The 17,729-nt window shown below is 36.9% G+C and overlaps 1 protein-coding gene across 2 annotated transcripts in view; it reads right to left on the minus strand.

Annotated features, from left to right (window-relative positions):
• SPATA16 (spermatogenesis associated 16) overlaps nucleotides 1–17,729 on the minus strand; it is a 257,968-nt gene that overhangs the window by 86,800 nt on the left and 153,439 nt on the right. For both annotated transcript variants that reach the window (XM_040480776.1, XM_040480775.1), the window contains exon 5: nucleotides 3,961–4,045. In XM_040480776.1, the coding sequence (XP_040336710.1) occupies nucleotides 3,961–4,045 (85 nt within the window). The remainder of the gene's footprint in view (nucleotides 1–3,960; nucleotides 4,046–17,729) is intronic.

A 17,729-nucleotide genomic window follows, 5' to 3' on the forward strand; every position in this document is an offset into this window, starting at 1 on the left:
ATTATAGAATAACATGTGCAAACACTTTTATTCAGAGTGATATATTCTGATGTGAGCTTTCATGTAGTGTAGAGTTGTATGCCTTTTTTTCTTGCTGGGTTGATGATATGAAAACCATTCCTAATACAATTCAAAAGCATTCTTGAGCTCACCAAAGCGAAGGTCTGTTCTTTTGTATCCAAGGGCTTATAAGCCAACCATCTGTGAGAGTAGTGTAGACTGGTTCTCACATTTTTACATACTGAAATTTTCCATTTCCTGTTTAAGACCTCTGAGAAGAATAACTGATCAGAATGGTAGGCATTTTATGTGGTTGAAAGGAAGATATACAGTAACTTCATCCTCTACAAAAGTAGTGAAAATAGCCTCTGTCTAAGCCTTCATTGATGTCTATGAATGTTTATGAAGATACAGTTTCTTGTCTGTGATGTTTGGAGGGCATTCTTAAATTCAGCAGTGTAACTGTCATGGTGGATTGGGTGGCGGTGCATCCCTGTCTCCCTGTGTTTAAAGATGGCATGGATTGGGCACTCACTGGCAATGTCCAAAAGCCCCTTTTGATTTAGGACAGAAGGTTTGGGGGGGGGGAGATGTATACATTTAATTTAAGATCAGGGAGAGGCAGGCTCACATAAGGAAGTATGTAATTGGTGAGAATGGTGTGGTGTGCTTCTATTGAGGCTAGTCAGTAGGGTTTAATTTATGGACTTTATCTGCAGGATGAAATTTCTAATTATGTCATTTCTTTCTATCTTAATATATGTGACATCATTTTTGGATGTGCTTAAAATATTAGATTTCAGTGCTAAAATGAGCTTTGAGAATAAACCTTCCCAAACACTTTCTGCTGGTCTCTCTTATTTTCTAGCTGAAGTTCTTCTAAAAACTAACTTGCCTTAGGTTAGATAGCTATTTGGTGTTAGAACTTAGATGGAGTCAGACCTGATTTCCAAACAAAGGCTCTTTTCCAGTATGCCAAGTTGCTTCAAATTAAAAGAGAGAAAAAGAGTAACTCAATACCTCAAAGATGAATAATCCAATTAAAAATGGGCAGAAGACATGAATAGACATTTTTTTTTAAATTTTTTTTTCAACGTTTATTTATTTTTGGGACAGAGAGAGACAGAGCATGAACGGGGGAGGGGCAGAGAGAGAGGGAGACACAGAATCGGAAACAGGCTCCAGGCTCCGAGCCATCAGCCCAGAGCCTGACGCGGGGCTCGAACTCATGGACCGCAAGATCGTGACCTGGCTGAAGTCGGACGCTTAACCAACTGCGCCACCCAGGCGCCCCATGAATAGACATTTTTATAAAGAAGACATACAGATGGCTAAAAGACACATGAAAAGATGCTCAACATCACTCTTCATCAGGGAAATGCAAATCAAAACTATCATGAGATTATTGCCTCACACCTATCAGAATGGCTGAAATCAATAACACAAAAAAACAACAACAGGTATTGGTGAGGATGTGGAGAAAGGGGAACCTTCTTGCACTATTGGTGGGAATGCAAACTGGTGCAGCCACTCTGGAGAACAGTCTGGAGGTTCCTCAAAAAGTTAAAACTAGAACTACCCCACGATCCAGCAATTACACTGCTAGGTATTAACACAAGGAATACAAAAATACTAATTCAAAGAGATACATGCACCAAGATGTTTACTGCAGCATTATCTGTAATAGCCAAATTATGGAAACAGCCCAAGTGTCCAACAACTGATGAATGGATAAAGAAGAAGAAGTGGTATGTATAAACAATGGAATATTATTCAGCCATAAAAAAACAATGAAATCTTGCCATTTGCAACGACATGGATGGATCTGGAGAGTATAATGCTAAGTGAAATAAGTCAGTCGGAGAAAGACAAATACTATATGATTTCACTCATGTGTGGAATTCAAGAAACAAAACAAACAAGCAAAGGGGGAAAAAAGGAGAGAAAACGAGAGGCAAACACAAGAACAGACTCTTAACTATAGAGAACAAACTGATGGTTGCTAAAAGGGAGGTAGGTGGGGGTGATGGGTTAAACAGGTGATGGGGATTAAAAAAATAATAATAAAAATAAAAGAGAAAAAGAGAATACAAAGAAAAATATGTTTTTCTTATCTTTTATTAATACAGGATAATTAAATAATAGTATTTGTTTTCTTCCTTTTTGTATAGCAAATATGCATGTATTGGTAAGTGGAGATTATTTTCTTAGTTTGATGTAAATAAAATGGGGGTATTAGTGTTCTTTGAAAGCTAAAGGGAACAGAAAAAAAAATTATTTACAGTTAGTTTTAACCAGTCTTAGGTTGTACCAACACTAGACCTATTTTTTCCTAGTTCAATGTAGAAAACACAGGAAGTAGTTGATATTTGTTTGTTTAGTGAATGAACAAATTAAATCAAACATTTATTTGGGACCTACTATATGCCAAGCTTGCTGAATGTTATCTAACCTTTAAGATTCAACTCCTTTCCCACTTCTCTCCAGAAGCTTCTGAAATCCTTTAATAAAAAGTCTTCTTCCTTTATTATATCAAAGCCCATATTATTTGCTTATCTTTTACATCTAGCAATTCTTTACAACTATTTAATTACATGACTATAAGTGCTGCTGTTTTGCATGTTACAGATTCCATTAGGAAGATTTTTAACCTCTGAGCAAATTAAAAATATTTTTGAGATTAAAATTTTGTTTACTAGAAGGTCAATTTTTTTCAAATAGTCACAGGTCTCAAGTATAGTAGGACTAATGTAAACCTTTATTTTTTATAGTAGGCTAAAACTCCAAATATTTAGATGGAACCATATAAACTAGTGAGCCTTTTACATGATAAATCTAATACTTTATTTTCTAATAAATACATGATATAAAAACAGAAAATGGGCCAAGACACAGTAGTGAAAATATGGGAAAAATCAGGAAGTATCAAAGATTATTGATGATTATTTCTCCCTTTCATATTTGTGTTTTAGCAGATCTTATTCTAGTTAGTTCAAAAGGTTCATATTCAATTCAATTCGATTCAATTCAATTCAATTCAATATCTTGAAGTATGAGGAATAAAATGCCCCATACAGTCTGGAGAGGAGAAGATATGGAGGAGGGAGCTGGCTTTTGTAGTTCATTTTCAAATAGTTGAAAAAATTTCATTTGGAAATGTGTTTCCATTTTGTCCATGTTGCCCTACTGGGAACCACTGGATTGAAGTTTTAAGGGAGTAGAAATCCATTTCATATGAGGAAAACAGTTTAATAATTAGCAAATTGGATGTTGTTTCTTGGGCTTAAATGAGCTCTTCGTTTTGGATCCATTTCAGCAGAAAGTCATCAACAATTTGCTCAGAGAGGACAGGAAATGAATAGATTTGTATGTTGTAAAGGAGATTGAACTAGTAAATTCTAAATTCTCTTTATAATTTAAGAAATTATGACTCTCTTCTTGGGATCTCATTGACCTTTGATATGACTTCTTGCTGCCATTTTGAATAATAAATGAGAAAGAAGATCTGCAGTTTGTTACTAGTTAAGTGTTCCAACACTAAATATTACTCAACAAATACAACTGATCTTTGCATTTTCCTTTATTATGTAATTGATATTACTTCTAGCATCTGCTTTTACAGGTCATAGATCAAGAAGAATCTATGAGAATACAATGTTCATATTTTAAAGGATCATGTCATTATAGCAGCATACTTGGGAAAATAGTTCCTGGGATGTCTAAAATTTATATTGGGTTGTAAAACTGAAGTATGGGCCAAGGGTTAACAACCTTGAATTTTGCCCTTAAAATAAGTCACAGAAAGTCTAGTTCATTATAAATACATTACTACTGAGTGGTGTCCTTCTGATTGATATGGCCAAAGCTACTTTCTTCAGCAGTCATTTAAGCACCAATTCTTCATTTTGGTTCTAAAAATGAGATGGGTTCCTCCTCCCTAACTGGTATATAAATTTTTACCTGCCAATACAGTTTGATGAGCTTGCTTATACACTGTTCACTTCCTCCACAGAGCCAGAACATGTAGTCAGCAATCATGGCACTCCTAAGAACAAGGACAAATTAAAAACAAAAAACAAAAAACAAAAAAATTTATAGGACAGACCAAAACCATAACAGGCAGTATATATAAATACTGAAGAAGAAGATTTTGTAATATATAAAATTTGACTAGACTAATATTGAGCAAAGCACAAGAAAATTTTAGGATGTAGAAAATAGGGTTGTTTTTGCTTTCTGGGTTTTGTTTTTTGTTTTTTTGTTTTTGTTTTTGGTTTCTTTTTTGTAATCTAAGCTAAAAGAATAAGAAGCAAACAGCATTTGTATTCTAGATGTTTTTTTTCTGTTTGCACAGTATAAGAATATTTAAAGACTATGAAGGAATGCATTGTTTTGGTTGCCCCTTATTAAGCTTCAAAACCTTTATAGAGCAACACATATGTTATGGACTCTAAAATGCCTTCAAACCTAACATAGCATATGTAGCTAAGTATTGTACTGCCATGTAAGCATATCTTAGACTTTATCTGAATTAAAGATTATTTACCTCTGATTAAATTGGCCTCCTTAAAAGTAAAAATAAAAATTTCCAATTCAACAAACACTCCCCTCCCCCAACTTTTGTGTTTAATTGAATTGGTTTTAGTATCTAGTGTGTACAACCATTGAATTAGTCTTATTAAGCTGAGAAGATATTAAAAAACTATTGTGCAATTGATATTAATTCATTGCTTAGCACCCTTTGGAAAAACAGTTTACTTTTATGACTGTTTCTGCTGGGCCTCTCTATTTCTTTTCTCCAGAGATTTCAAATCCAATTAAATGTGACTAGAAGTAATTCCAAATTGTAACGTTAGCCAATTAAACATATAATAATCCTGTGTACCTAATCACTAGTACCAAAAGTTTTATTTATTTAAGTAGACCTATCACTGTGTACCCCTGAATGTTTTTCTTATCTATGCCTGCAGATATGTGTTGTTTCTTGACATCATTGTAAATTGAATTGGAAATTTCCTCTCCCTAAGTATAGGTTGTCTAAGGCACAGCAGCTATAAACTTACTATGGTACTCTGTTGAAAGAATTAAAATGTTTAGATTCTTGCTCAGGACAGACAAAAATTAGGACTTCCAAAATTAACAATGGAAAAAAAATATCACCATTTGGAGGGTTATTCAGCTCAATATATTTCTTTTTACACAAATGGTATTGGAAAGGAGCTGTCCACCGACATTTAAAAATAAATGACAATAGTTGAGGAATAACTAATCTTTTAAGAACCCTCTTACATTTTTCAAAGCCCTAGTTTAATGATAAGACAAAGTGAGGTAGGAGGTTTTGATGCTGTGTGAATATATAAAAAGTAGAAAAAGTTATAAAAATTACAGACAAGAGGGGACAAAAGTGAATTTCAAAATATGCATTTTGATAGAAACACTTGGAAAAATTTTCCTCTCATGACTACCTAAAAAGGAAGTCTACTTGACGGGTAGGTACCTGTCACCTAACAGAAACCCATTTAATAAATTCTGAATTTGTGAAATCAATGAAAAATGTAAAAAATCTCCCTCTCAAAGACAGCACACACATATTCATAGAATCTGTCTGATTCCTCCTCCCGTTACCATATGCATATGTATCTATTTCTCAACAAACATTGGTTAATGAGGATACCAACCATTAGTTAAACCAGGGATGGGAAACGTTTTTCTATAAAGGGTCAGATAGTAAATATTTTAGGCTCTGCAGGCCATGTGGTCCTACAACTACTCAACTTTGCCTTGTGGAAGGAGCGATAAGCAATAGTAAACAAATGAATGGGGTTGTGTTCCATAAGACATTATTTCCAAAAATATATGGGAGGCTGGACTTGGTATAGTTTGCCTAACTCCAAGATAAATGATGAGGTTGAGCAACAGGTGGCCAGCATCGATATGCCTGTTGGTTAATAGGCACCAGCTTCTATATGTCCTGGCCACAGGCCCCCTAAAACATTTCAGTCTACTTTAGGGACAATGTATACATTGTACTAAAACTGTTGTGCAGAGTTCAAGAAAGAAACTTTACAAATTAGAAACGTGCAAAAAATGTAAAAGATAATCCTGGATCATAGGCACAGAGGCTTGAGTTAAATAAAAGCTAAACTGATAGTTTCTATCATATTAGTGATTGTTATTCTTAGATGAGAACAATTGTGAAGAGAAAAAGGTCACAACAGTGGATTTCTAGAGCTTTCCTGAATTTTTAATGATTTTGATGGTTTGGTTTTGAGTTGACCATTGTAAAAATAAGGAGTTTTAGTACTTTTATTAATGTCTTCCAAAAGTTGCTTTTTCTGTAATTACATGCTGCCAAATTGCTACATTCTTTAATTTTTTTAATGTTTAATTATCCTAGAGAGAGAGAGAGACAGACAGACAGAGCACGAGTTGGGGGTGGGCAGAGAGAGAGGGAGACACAGAATCCGAAGCAGGAGCCAGGCTCTGAGCTGTCTGCACAGAGCCTAGTGCGGGGCTTGAACTCACAAGCCAGGAGATCATGACCTGAGCTGAAGTTGGCCACTCAGCGATGGAGCCACCCAGGTGCCCCACACTGCTACATTCTTAAATATGATTTTATTATACCTGGGGGCTCAAGTCTTTTTCCAAAGGAATGCATCTCCAAATTTATATTGAAACAAGCGAAGAATTGAGATTTATTGAAACTTATTATCTGACCTCAGCAAAGCACAATTCTTATAATAGTAAAAAGATACTTGTATTAAATAACAAAGTATGGTTTCATAAAGTCACATGTTTGCTGATACATTTTTCATAAGTGTTAGATTTATTTTAATATTGGGAACACAATTTACATCGTAGTTGCTTTGACCCCATTTTCTTCCCAGTGGAGGTGGCAGTTATGCTTTTACCACCCACCTTCCTTTGTTTGGTCTTCTATCACAGCTCTGCCCTACAGCTTAGCCTTTATAAGTCAGTATAAAATTCAGTGGAAGAACATGAAAAGAGCATGGAAATAACATTATACCATGCAGTACTTGTGAGGCAAGAGACAGGGGTTTTTCATCATGCTGAATTTATAAAGGGCAAAGATAATTAATCAACTCAGAGCATCTACAAGGAGTCAAGTACCTTGTGGGATCCTGGTCCTGTCAGACTCACCTCATGAATCGAATGTAAACGGTATCTGTGATTCTTCCTACTTTCACTCAGGTATCTCTGTTTACCTTTAGACCAATATCCTGGAGGCTAGTCAATGTGATTCAACGTTGCTTCTAAATGTCTTTGTTTTGTTTTCATTATTCTACTCAACTTATTTTCATTAATCTACCAAATATTGTGGCTGCACTGGAACTGTAGGATCATGTTATCAAAACCCTTTTAATTGACAGTGAGTGGTTTCATATCTGTCCCTTTTGGACTTTTTTTAGTGCTAAGCACCAGGTTAAGCATTTTACATGGCAGAGTGTGAACCCGACCACCCACCCACCCACTCATGCACACTTCTGCATCAGATCTCATTCCCCCCATGGGACTGTCCAGTAATTCATTCTTTCTTCCTTGTTTCTTTTCTTTTCTCTTTTTCATTTTCTTTTTCTTTTTTCCCCTGGAGCTTTTCTACCAGCATACAGAAATGCTGTTGTTTCTGCCATCTTAAAGTAAAACACCCCAAAGCCTCTCTTGATCCACTTCCCTTCCAATGATCATCTTAATGCTTTCCTTCTGTATAAAAAAACAAACAACAAACCCACAAAAACTCCTTGAAAAAGCTGTGTGTGCCCTGTATCTCGAATATCTCTCTTCCTGCTCTCCTCTGACCTTGCTCCAACGAGGCTCTCATTCCTACTACTTCCCTGAAACTGCTCTCTTCAATGCTATTAAAGGTCTTCATGCTGCTACAACAGCGGTTCAGTTCTCAGTCTTCATTTTGCATGGACCCTTGGGTGCAAGTGATGCGACTGCTTGTTCCCTCTTCCAGTATATACTTTCCCAGTTGGCTTCCGCAACTCTGCTCTTTCGGGTTTCCCTCCTATCTTACCGGTTGCCCTTTTCCATCTCCTTTTCCGCTATCTTCTCATCTCCCTGGGTCCCTACTTTTGGAGTACCCAAGGGCACAATGCTTGGACCTCTTCTCTTTCCTTCCAAATGTAATTTCTTGGTGATTTCACCAGTTTCATGATTTTAAATACAGTCGATGGGTTGACAACACTTACATTTATATCCTGAATTTAAAACCTCTTTTTGGATCTCGAGACTCTTGCAGAAATTATCTTCCTCACATCTCTACTTGGATACCCAATAGGTATTTCAAATATAATCTTTCTATACCCGAGACTCTGACCCTCCTTACTTCCCTTCTTACAGTCTCTACTGGTCCCCTCCATCTATCCAATTTCTCAGGCCAAAAAATTAAAATTAGTGCTCTGGAGCAGGTCACTACTGTGCTTAAAACTGCAAAGGCTTCTTGTCTCACTCAGAGTAAAAATCAGTTTTGAAAATGGCATTTGAGCCCCCTGTCATCTTGTCTCTGATCTTATTTCCTTTTTACTCTGCTCCAGACAAACCGTCTACCCTGCTGCTGCAGGTACACAACTGCCTCTGGGATTCTGCATTTGACAGTCTGTCCTGGGATATTCTTTCTCTAAATGCCCCCTGATCTCCTGGCTCAACTTCAGGTCTTTTTCTCAGTGAGGACTACCCTGACCACATTCCACTACTATCCATACCAAAGCCTAAAATATTTACTATCTGGGTCTTTACTGGAATGCAACCTTCCTGAAGGCAGGGATTTCTGTCTGTTTTATTTACTGCTCTATCCCCAGTGCCTAGAACAGTGTCAGTGTGAGTCACACAATAAACGTTTATTGAGTTAATGACCACACACTATCTAATTTTTTTAAGTCAAAATAATTAAATTCGTGTTACAAAAAAAAAAAAAATCAAAACTGAGGGCTATAGAGTTACACAGCTTACTAGGATTCTAACACAAGCAGTCTGGCCCTGGATTACTTCTCCGCTCCTATTTGACAGAATGCTTTTGTTCTGAAGGTGGCAGGGAATGCAGTGACAAGGTGGGCTTTGTCAATTTAATTTGTCCAATGTAGAATCCAACATTTAGCTCATATGAGAGTTTAATAAATGCTAATGGATGCTGATTTATTTTTTACATAAATTAAAAAGGAAAGGTACCAGGAAGCACATTAGCCTATTATGTTGTATCTAAAATTATTTTTAACATGATGGCTTCAGTCATGTGTCAACAGCTATGGTTTCCCTGCAAGCCTATTCTATTCTTTTGATACTACATTTGAGCTGATTTTAGAAAATTGTTTATGAAGTCACATTTAATTTACTTAATACATCTGTTAAATGTAAAAGGGTCAAAATCTGGCTTTTAAATATATATGCTTCTAAAATAAAAGATTTTTGTGTGATAACTCAGCTTATTGTGAATCAAATCCCATTGCTACAGAACAGTAAATACACAATATAAGAATTTGACATGCTATTATTAAGATAGGTACCAGCTTTGCTTTCCAAATTAATACCATACAAGGATCACAGTGTATAAGCATTTTCATGCCAGCTGACTTTACAGATTGAATATTTACAAACAGACTGTGTAATTCTAAGTATATTCAAAGCATATACTTTGACGTTTCTCAAGGCCTCTGATCATATGCAGAATTTGTAACATTTCTACTCAGTGTGGCCACTTGGTGGTGTAAAACAATAAGATATGGGTAAACAAAAGAAAATCACAGCACACAATCAGCTGTGTGTTCTCATAGGGCTGACTGGCTGGGACCTTGAAAAGTCATTCGTTCATCACCTTGCCTTTAGGCAGGATCACACTTAAACCTTTCAAATGAGACTGATGAGAATCTATTCTGTTTTAAAGACCTCCACAGAAGGACACTGCTCTGCTTTCCTCACTGAGTCCAGAGTTTCATAGCCATAAATAGCATCTTCTGCCGTTTTAGTCTCCTGGTTTCAGTTCTTTCTCCTGGGTTAGTGCAACCTAACTAGACCTTATCCTGTGAATAGCAGTTCTACATATTCTTACAAAAATTTATTAATCTCTCTTCCCTAGGTTAATTAATTAACCCCAGTTGCTTTAATCTTTCTCCATGGGCCCCCTTTGCTTGACATTAGTCAGTTTCATGATTGTTTTTTCAATTGGTTTAGGTTCTGCCTTTTCTTTCTTCTATACTCGGAAATTGACCTCTCTCAAGAGTCTAAGGATAATCTTACGGTGTTTGTATGCAGCTATTTCACTTATGTAACTGGTATAGATACTTCATAGAAGTGCATCTATTGGATAGTTCTAACTACAGAATCCTTCCCTATTGTCAACATACCTAGGAGGCTATTTCCTTTCTCCTGTACTTAAAAAAGCTAAAGAACATATGTATGCATATATATAAATATATATATATTTATATATATATATGTTGTTAACTTAGATAAATTAATATTGATCAAAGTTTATAGTCCTTTTGAATATAAATACACACTAATATTGAAAAGATTATATTCTGATCAGGAAGAGAATCAAACTATCAAACCCACTCAAGCAAACACACACACATACGTGCGTGCAAAGCTTCTTTTTGTAGGCTCACATATTTTCCACACAGTGATCTCTAAAAACAACGTAAATATAAAATACCTCAAATAGAATCCAAGCCCCTTCTGTGGTCTACTCTTCTTGTAATAGGTTGCCCTTGTTTTTCTCTTCAAAACACCTTCCATCACCCTCCAGTCACCTGTGGCTTATTCAGTTGCTCAAAGTAAATAGGATTTTTCCTACCTTGGGGCATTTGCATATTAAGGCCCTCCTACCTGGAATCTATTCCTTTCATTTTTTACCTGGCGGCCTCTTCTCAGGATTTGGCCCTTTCGACTTTAGCTTAAATATTGGCAATCTCCTCAGTGAGGCCTTCTCTGGCCACTCTGTGTAAAAAAGTTCTGCCTTATGATCCCTCAACTAAAAATTTACCCTTTTCCTGAATAAGTCTCACATTTTGTAATTCCTGGTTAGTTTAACTATTACCTTCTTTTCCTAGACCTATTACTGTCCAATATGGTAGCCACTAACCATATGTGGCTATTTATATTTAAAATAATTAATAATTAATTTTAATTAAAATTAAAACTCAAAACCCAGTTTCTCACATACATAAGGCATATTTCAGGTGCTCAATAGCCACATGTGGCTAGTGGCTACTACGCTGACTGACATGGAGCATCCCCATCAACACTGTAAGTTTTAGTAGCAACACTCTCACACACATCGTGTTTAATCAAACATCTGGGGTGCTTGATTTTATGTGTCAACTTGACTGGGCCACAGGGCACCAAGATGTTTGATTAAACATGATGTCTGTGAGAGTGTTTCTGGGTGAGGTTAACATTTGAATCTGTACACTGAGTAAAGCAGATTGTCCTTCCTGATATGGGTATGGCTCATCTAATCCCTTGAAGGCCTGATAGAATGAAAAGGCTGAGTAAAGGAGAATTCCCTTTCTGAATGTTATTGAGTTGGGACATCAGTCTTCTCCAGCCTTTGGCCTCAAACTTGGATTGGAACTTATACCATCAGCTCTCTAGGGTCTCACGCCTTTGGCCTCAGACTGGAACTAAACCTGTGGCTCTCCTGAGCCTCCAGTTTGCCAAACTACAGATCTTAGGACTTCTCAGCCTCCACAACTGCATGAACCAATTCCATATGTTTATACATCCTATTGGTTCTGTTTCTCTGGAGAGGGCTCAATAATTTATATCTGCTTTTGTTCACACTGTGCTCTGGGTATCTTTTCCCTTCACTCCACTACCCCTAGTCATTTGATACTCATCAGGAGGCTCAGCCCCTACAGTGTTCTGAGGTCAAGTATTTCAGTGGTTGATGAACACTGAAGAAGTTATTTGTAGGCTTTGTGACAAGTCTGCCTCTGTGCCTAACTGCTCAATTCTAATAGCTGAGAGTTGTCCCTGAGACCAAGTCTCTACCTTTTGCAGACCAAATCTAGTTAATGTGTTCCTGTCTTGACTGTAAGTCCAGATTTTGATTAAACTGGGGTTCTAGATATGCTTGCTCCTACAAGATTGCCCAGGAATGAATACTAGCTTTTCTTGAAGCTCACTGCCTGCTTCTAGTCTGAAATTTCAAATATTGCCTGTCTTTAGATTCTCAATTGATAACAAGAAAAAGCAATAATAATAGTATTACTGTTGTTACTATTTGTAACAGCAACCAATATTTATAAAGTGCTTACCACATATATAGTAAGTGTTTTTATGTTGCATTTGATTCTTTTTATTAAAAATGTTTATTTCTGAGAGAGAGAGAGAGAGAGAGAGAGAGAGAGAGAAAACCACCCAGACATCTCATTTAATTCTTGAAACCAAGCTATGAAATGAGGAAACTGAGGTTCCTTAAATCGAGGAGGCTGATTTCTAAAAACATTGATAGCAGGTCAGGATTCAACCAGATATATTTGTCATAAAATTTTGGCCTCTTAACCAGGGTTCTGTACTGCTTCCATGTTGCCGTTATTGTTCTGTGCATCTTCTACCAGACTCTATTATCTTGTGTTGGGCTTCCCTGATGCTAATTTCTTGCCAACCTGCTGACCACTGATAAACTCTCCAAAAACCATATTCCCGTGATCGATTAAGGGGGGGTGGCCTCTGCCTGAGGCCTGGTCCTCCTCCTTTACTCCCATCCCATGCTTATCTCACTAGCAGTCATGTCTTCTTGTTAGCTCTGGCTTATTAATCTGACACAGTCAACTTTTCCTTTCCTGGCCATGTCAAGAGATGTGTCATTACTTCCGTAGAAAATATATGTCTGGTTGAAGTGGTCTAGATGAGTAGAATTCATCTTAGATTACATATGAAGGTTTGATTTTGATTGTGATTATTTTTGTTCTGTGTGGAGAAACCAAATATGCCTATCAATATTATTAGGAAATATTTATTATGTTTATTACAATAGGCAAGGTTGGGAGTCATGGTAACATGGAAATGTATAAATACATGATGTTGACCTTCATGAACTGCCAAAATAACTATTGATATAACAGCCATATTTGAAAAGAGTAACCAAAATATAAGGCAGTTTTATAGCCATTAAGAACTATGCAAATGTTAAGTACCTAATGTTAACTAAGAAGTACAGAGCAGTAAAGGGGGAAATGATGACTCTTGGCTGCAATGGACTGATTCAGTCCTGAGACCTGAAGAATGGCTAGCATTATTTTTAAGTGATGATGAAGAAAAGGGAGGTTTTGTGGTTTTTGTTTGTTTGTTTGTTTTCCAGAGACATTATTACATGCGAGAGCATTGAAGGCAGAAAGTATAATACAGGTTCTAGGGAGAGTCAGATGGTTTTGTGTAAAAGAATAAAGGGAAGAAAGACACGAAAATTATGTTCTGGACAGGTTATGGTAGGCCTTGGATTCCAGGCCAATGAATTTGAACTTTGTCTTGTAGACGTTGGGGAATAATTGAAGGATTTTTGGCAGGGAGAATAACATGAAAACTTCTAGTTTTAAGATCTCAGCCACTGGTGGTCTGGATTCTATGATGGGGAGGACAACTTATCCAGCCAGGATCTTTCAGACTTGTGTTTAATAGGGACAATGACAGCCTGTGGCTATATTGGTGGCATTGCTGAGATGTCTACTTTTATGTGGTTTTATAAGCAGTGTCCCTTGACATCTGGACCCATTTGCTTTCCAGGACAAAGAAGATGGTCTGGGGCACCAGGGTCCTGATAGGGCAATATGGATATAGAAAGGGGACTGAGTACACATTTTTATTAGATTCATATTTGGATACTTCATGAATTTTTTCATTCTACAAAGATGGAGATTCTAAGGTGAATATGCCATTTTCTATCATTAGGATCTAATGGAGATGCAAACATATAGAGTTAATTATATCACAGTAAAGTGGAATAATTGATATATAAATTAATGCAGTTGTGAAGATTGGTGTGTTTGGGGAGGGGGAACTGGAAGAGATGAAAGCCTGGATCAGCCTAAATGCTGAGCAGGAGTTAGCCAAGCAAAGGGAGAATGCCCTAAGAAGGTCATCCTAGGCATAAGGTACAACTTGATCACAGGCTCATAAGTTAGGAGGAAGAGTAGGAACCTCCAACAGGATCATCTTACTGAGTTTAGATCAGGCAAAGAAAGCATGGGGAAGGCACAAAGGAGCATGGGTTTCATCATGTGGATTTTAAGTACAGAGTGACATGGAATGTTCTATGGTTTAGAGAGAGAATCTTGGCAACTCTTTAGAGGATGCATTTGAAGGTGACAAGACTGGAAGTGGGAACTCATCGTAGGAATTCTGAGAGACAATGCATGAGCCTTAACGAGGCAGTGACTACAGACAAATGGGAAATTGAGATATTGGCACCATTCTTTAGGACAAAGTTAAATGACAAAGGCATGTGAGAAGGAATTTGAATCCTTAAATATGGTAATATGCCAGGCCCTGTGGTGACTGGTGTCAGACACTAGAGGCAGTTTCCATAAAGGAATATCCTGTTAATCTTGTGATAAAGAAAAACCTAAAGATGAACTTGTTTCTTTTCCAGATGAATGGACTAGTATCTGATTCTCAAGGAAATAATAGATAATGATAAGAAAATAATGGGCTTAGCCTGAAACCAACATTATAACTCTTGGGTAGAGATTGACTGGTATCATAAACCGACATCAACTTATGTAATGTGCTGCCTTGACTCCCTGAAAAGCACTGATGAAGCCTGATAAAGCTAAGTTGTTTTTTTGGTGCTCATTCTTGAAGATTTCCCCCTGGAGCATTCTTCTAGGGAATGTTCCTGCCCGTGATCTGTCTCCTGTCTCACCGTATCACGGTTCACTCTCCCATGACCAAGAATTGAACCCCCATCTTTGGAACATTTATTCATCAGCAGAGGGCGCCCTCACCTTTTGGTATTTGTGAAAATTCAGAAACTGTGTTTCTCTAATCTTGAACAGGATTACAAAGTTTCATCCGACTTCTCGTGGGATCAAAGGGGTAGGGACAAAATTAGGAAAAAACAGGGCATGTCATCTTAGGTCATCCTGAAAAGGGACAAAAGCTAGAGGAGAGTCTGGCTATACAAAACCAGGCAACCCTGAATCTAATTTTGCTTTCAGTAGTTCAAACCAGCAGTTTCTGAAGCCAATATAAAATGTAAAGCAGTTGGAAAGAAGACTGTACAGAGCAGAAAATAAACCCATTCACAGCAAAGGAACAGCTTTCAGCGAAAGAGGCCAGAACTAAATCTTGTTACTCCCTAGAAATAAGAAAAGTACAGTCTTACTGCTTGCCATTCTATCTCTTGGTCTCTGCTTGGGTAGGGAAGCATCTCAGAATATATAGAGATTATGATGAACCATCCTGAGTATTTTGCATATTGCGTAAGTGGACTGCAATCATAAACTCAGCTGCCTATTTCTCAAGAGCTAGTGACCCCCAGGTAAAGACAGAGAAAGTGAGGACAAAATGTGATTAGTGGACACAGGCAGATTTTAATACAGTAAGGTGTTTTTTTTTGGAACTTTTTTTGTAATCAATTTTCCGTCTGAACCAAAGGATACATACACTCTGGTGAGGTTTTCAAGGTAGCCTACAGACATGCATTTAAACCACAGTTTACTGAAATAATATACATTTAACAGTTATGCAATGTTTTACTAATAAAATAAGACCAAATAAAAGAGTAAAGTAACATAACGCATCTGAATTTTTAACTGAATAGAAGCAGGTTTCATTTTCAGTGTTTCTCAGTAGTGGTCACTCTTGGCAATTTTAAGCAGTTACAGTTTGTGTTGTGTGGGACCGTCCTGTGCACTGCAGGGGGCAGCACCTCTGGGCACCCCATTCTACATGCCAATAGTACTTGCCAGTTACTTTGAAAACCAAAAAACCCTCACCCACTTCCCATGAATGATATAGAGAGGGTCTGAGAGCCACTTGGAGATGTTTATTGGTATTCTGAAAGGGAACCACAGGCACTTCAAAAGTTGATGGGACAGATTTTAAAGTTTGTTGTTGTTTTTTTTAGGTTGAGTTTTACTTCATAATATTTCTTAGCTGAGACCATTTTCCTTATCCGTCTTGAGCAGGATAATTTTTTTTCCTCTCAAATGGAACAAAAAAGGCAAGCCAGAAGAAAACTGTTGGAAGTTTCTATTCAGTTAAAAATTCATACGTATTAAGTCACTTTTCTCTTTTATTTGCTGTTATTTTATTAGTAAAATATTGTATAATTGTTAAATGTATGTCATTTTAGTAAACTGTGGTTTAAGTGGGTGTCTATAGGCTGCTTTAAAAACCTTACCACAGTGTATGTATACTTTGTTTTTAATGGGAAATGGATTCCAATGTTGGAAGAGTATATGTATCTTAGAAAAGTTCCCTGAGGTATAATAAAGTAAGCACCAAGCAGGGAGAAAAAAAAGGAGAAAGAGAAATAAATATTGTTTGCATGATCCTACATGAAGGCTGAACCCAGGCTATGGAGCCATGCATCTTACTTACTCTTTTATAACTTTCTTGACCTTGGACAAGTCCCTTAATCCTAGCAATCTATGGTCCATCTCTAGAGTGGAGATGATTTTAATAATACCTATATTCTGGAGGGGTGTGTGTGTGTGTGTGTGTGTGTGTGTGTGTCCATAATTATATATGTAAAACAATTTGAAATCTATGAAACAATCTACAAATTTCAGGTTGAAACCATTATTTTTAACATGATTGTTGCCAACCTGAGGGTGAATGTGGTAGATGGCGAGGGTCAGAAGTTGAGTCAGATGTTCCCAACTCAGGCAAGTTTGGTTCCTATACTGAAAGGATAGGAACGGTGTGAAAGCAGGTCAGAATAAGTTGGATGTAAGCTGGGGGAAAGGCACATTATACCTAGGGAATGTCCTCATATTAATATGGTCAAAATTGTTACATGGGATACTTGACGCTTAAGTGGATCTTTAAAGCGATTTTATATGTAGCATTCTCAGTGTAATCTAGATAGAAAAACCTCCACAAACACCACCACCACCACCACTATTAACAACAAAATTTTTGTGAAAATCTCGGGAAGATACAATGAAGAGTCTGTTGTCCACATGTGAACAGCTCACTGGTGGAAGACTGGCTCATGCTTCCAAGACAGCAGAGGGTCATAAAAATAACATATAAGCATTTGTTGATTTTATAAGTGATATATATTCAGGGTGGACATTTGGCAAAATTATGATGTGTTCAGATTTGCTTTTCACACTTTTCTAGACCTCTTTAAATAGTCCGTGCCTCTGCTGTGGCATCTCTTTTCTTATTTTCTGGTGTACTCTATTAATATTCTGGCCAGCAAAGAGCCTCCACAGAAAAACCCACCTTCACCTGGCCTTAATGCACTATTACAGGATTCAGCTTCTCCCTCTCTCAATATTTTCCTTAATTTAAGCATATCCATTCTGCTTCTCATTTTTTTCAAGGCAACATTACATCTAGAGATAAATAGGCAATTTTTAAGGCATCAAAAAATCCTCTGCCCCAAAAATGTTTCTCTCAATGACTTGAAGTGCCATAAAATGACACATTAGTCTCTTCTTTAGGTCGAAATATTAAATGGCATTGCACATTTGTGGTTTCTCTGAAGGTGAAGGCATTATCATTTCTTTTTATTAATTTTTTTTAACATTTAT

This window comes from Herpailurus yagouaroundi, unplaced genomic scaffold (assembly GCF_014898765.1).
Source record: "Herpailurus yagouaroundi ecotype Mexico unplaced genomic scaffold, PumYag 159, whole genome shotgun sequence".
Classification (NCBI taxonomy): Eukaryota; Metazoa; Chordata; class Mammalia; order Carnivora; family Felidae; genus Herpailurus; species Herpailurus yagouaroundi.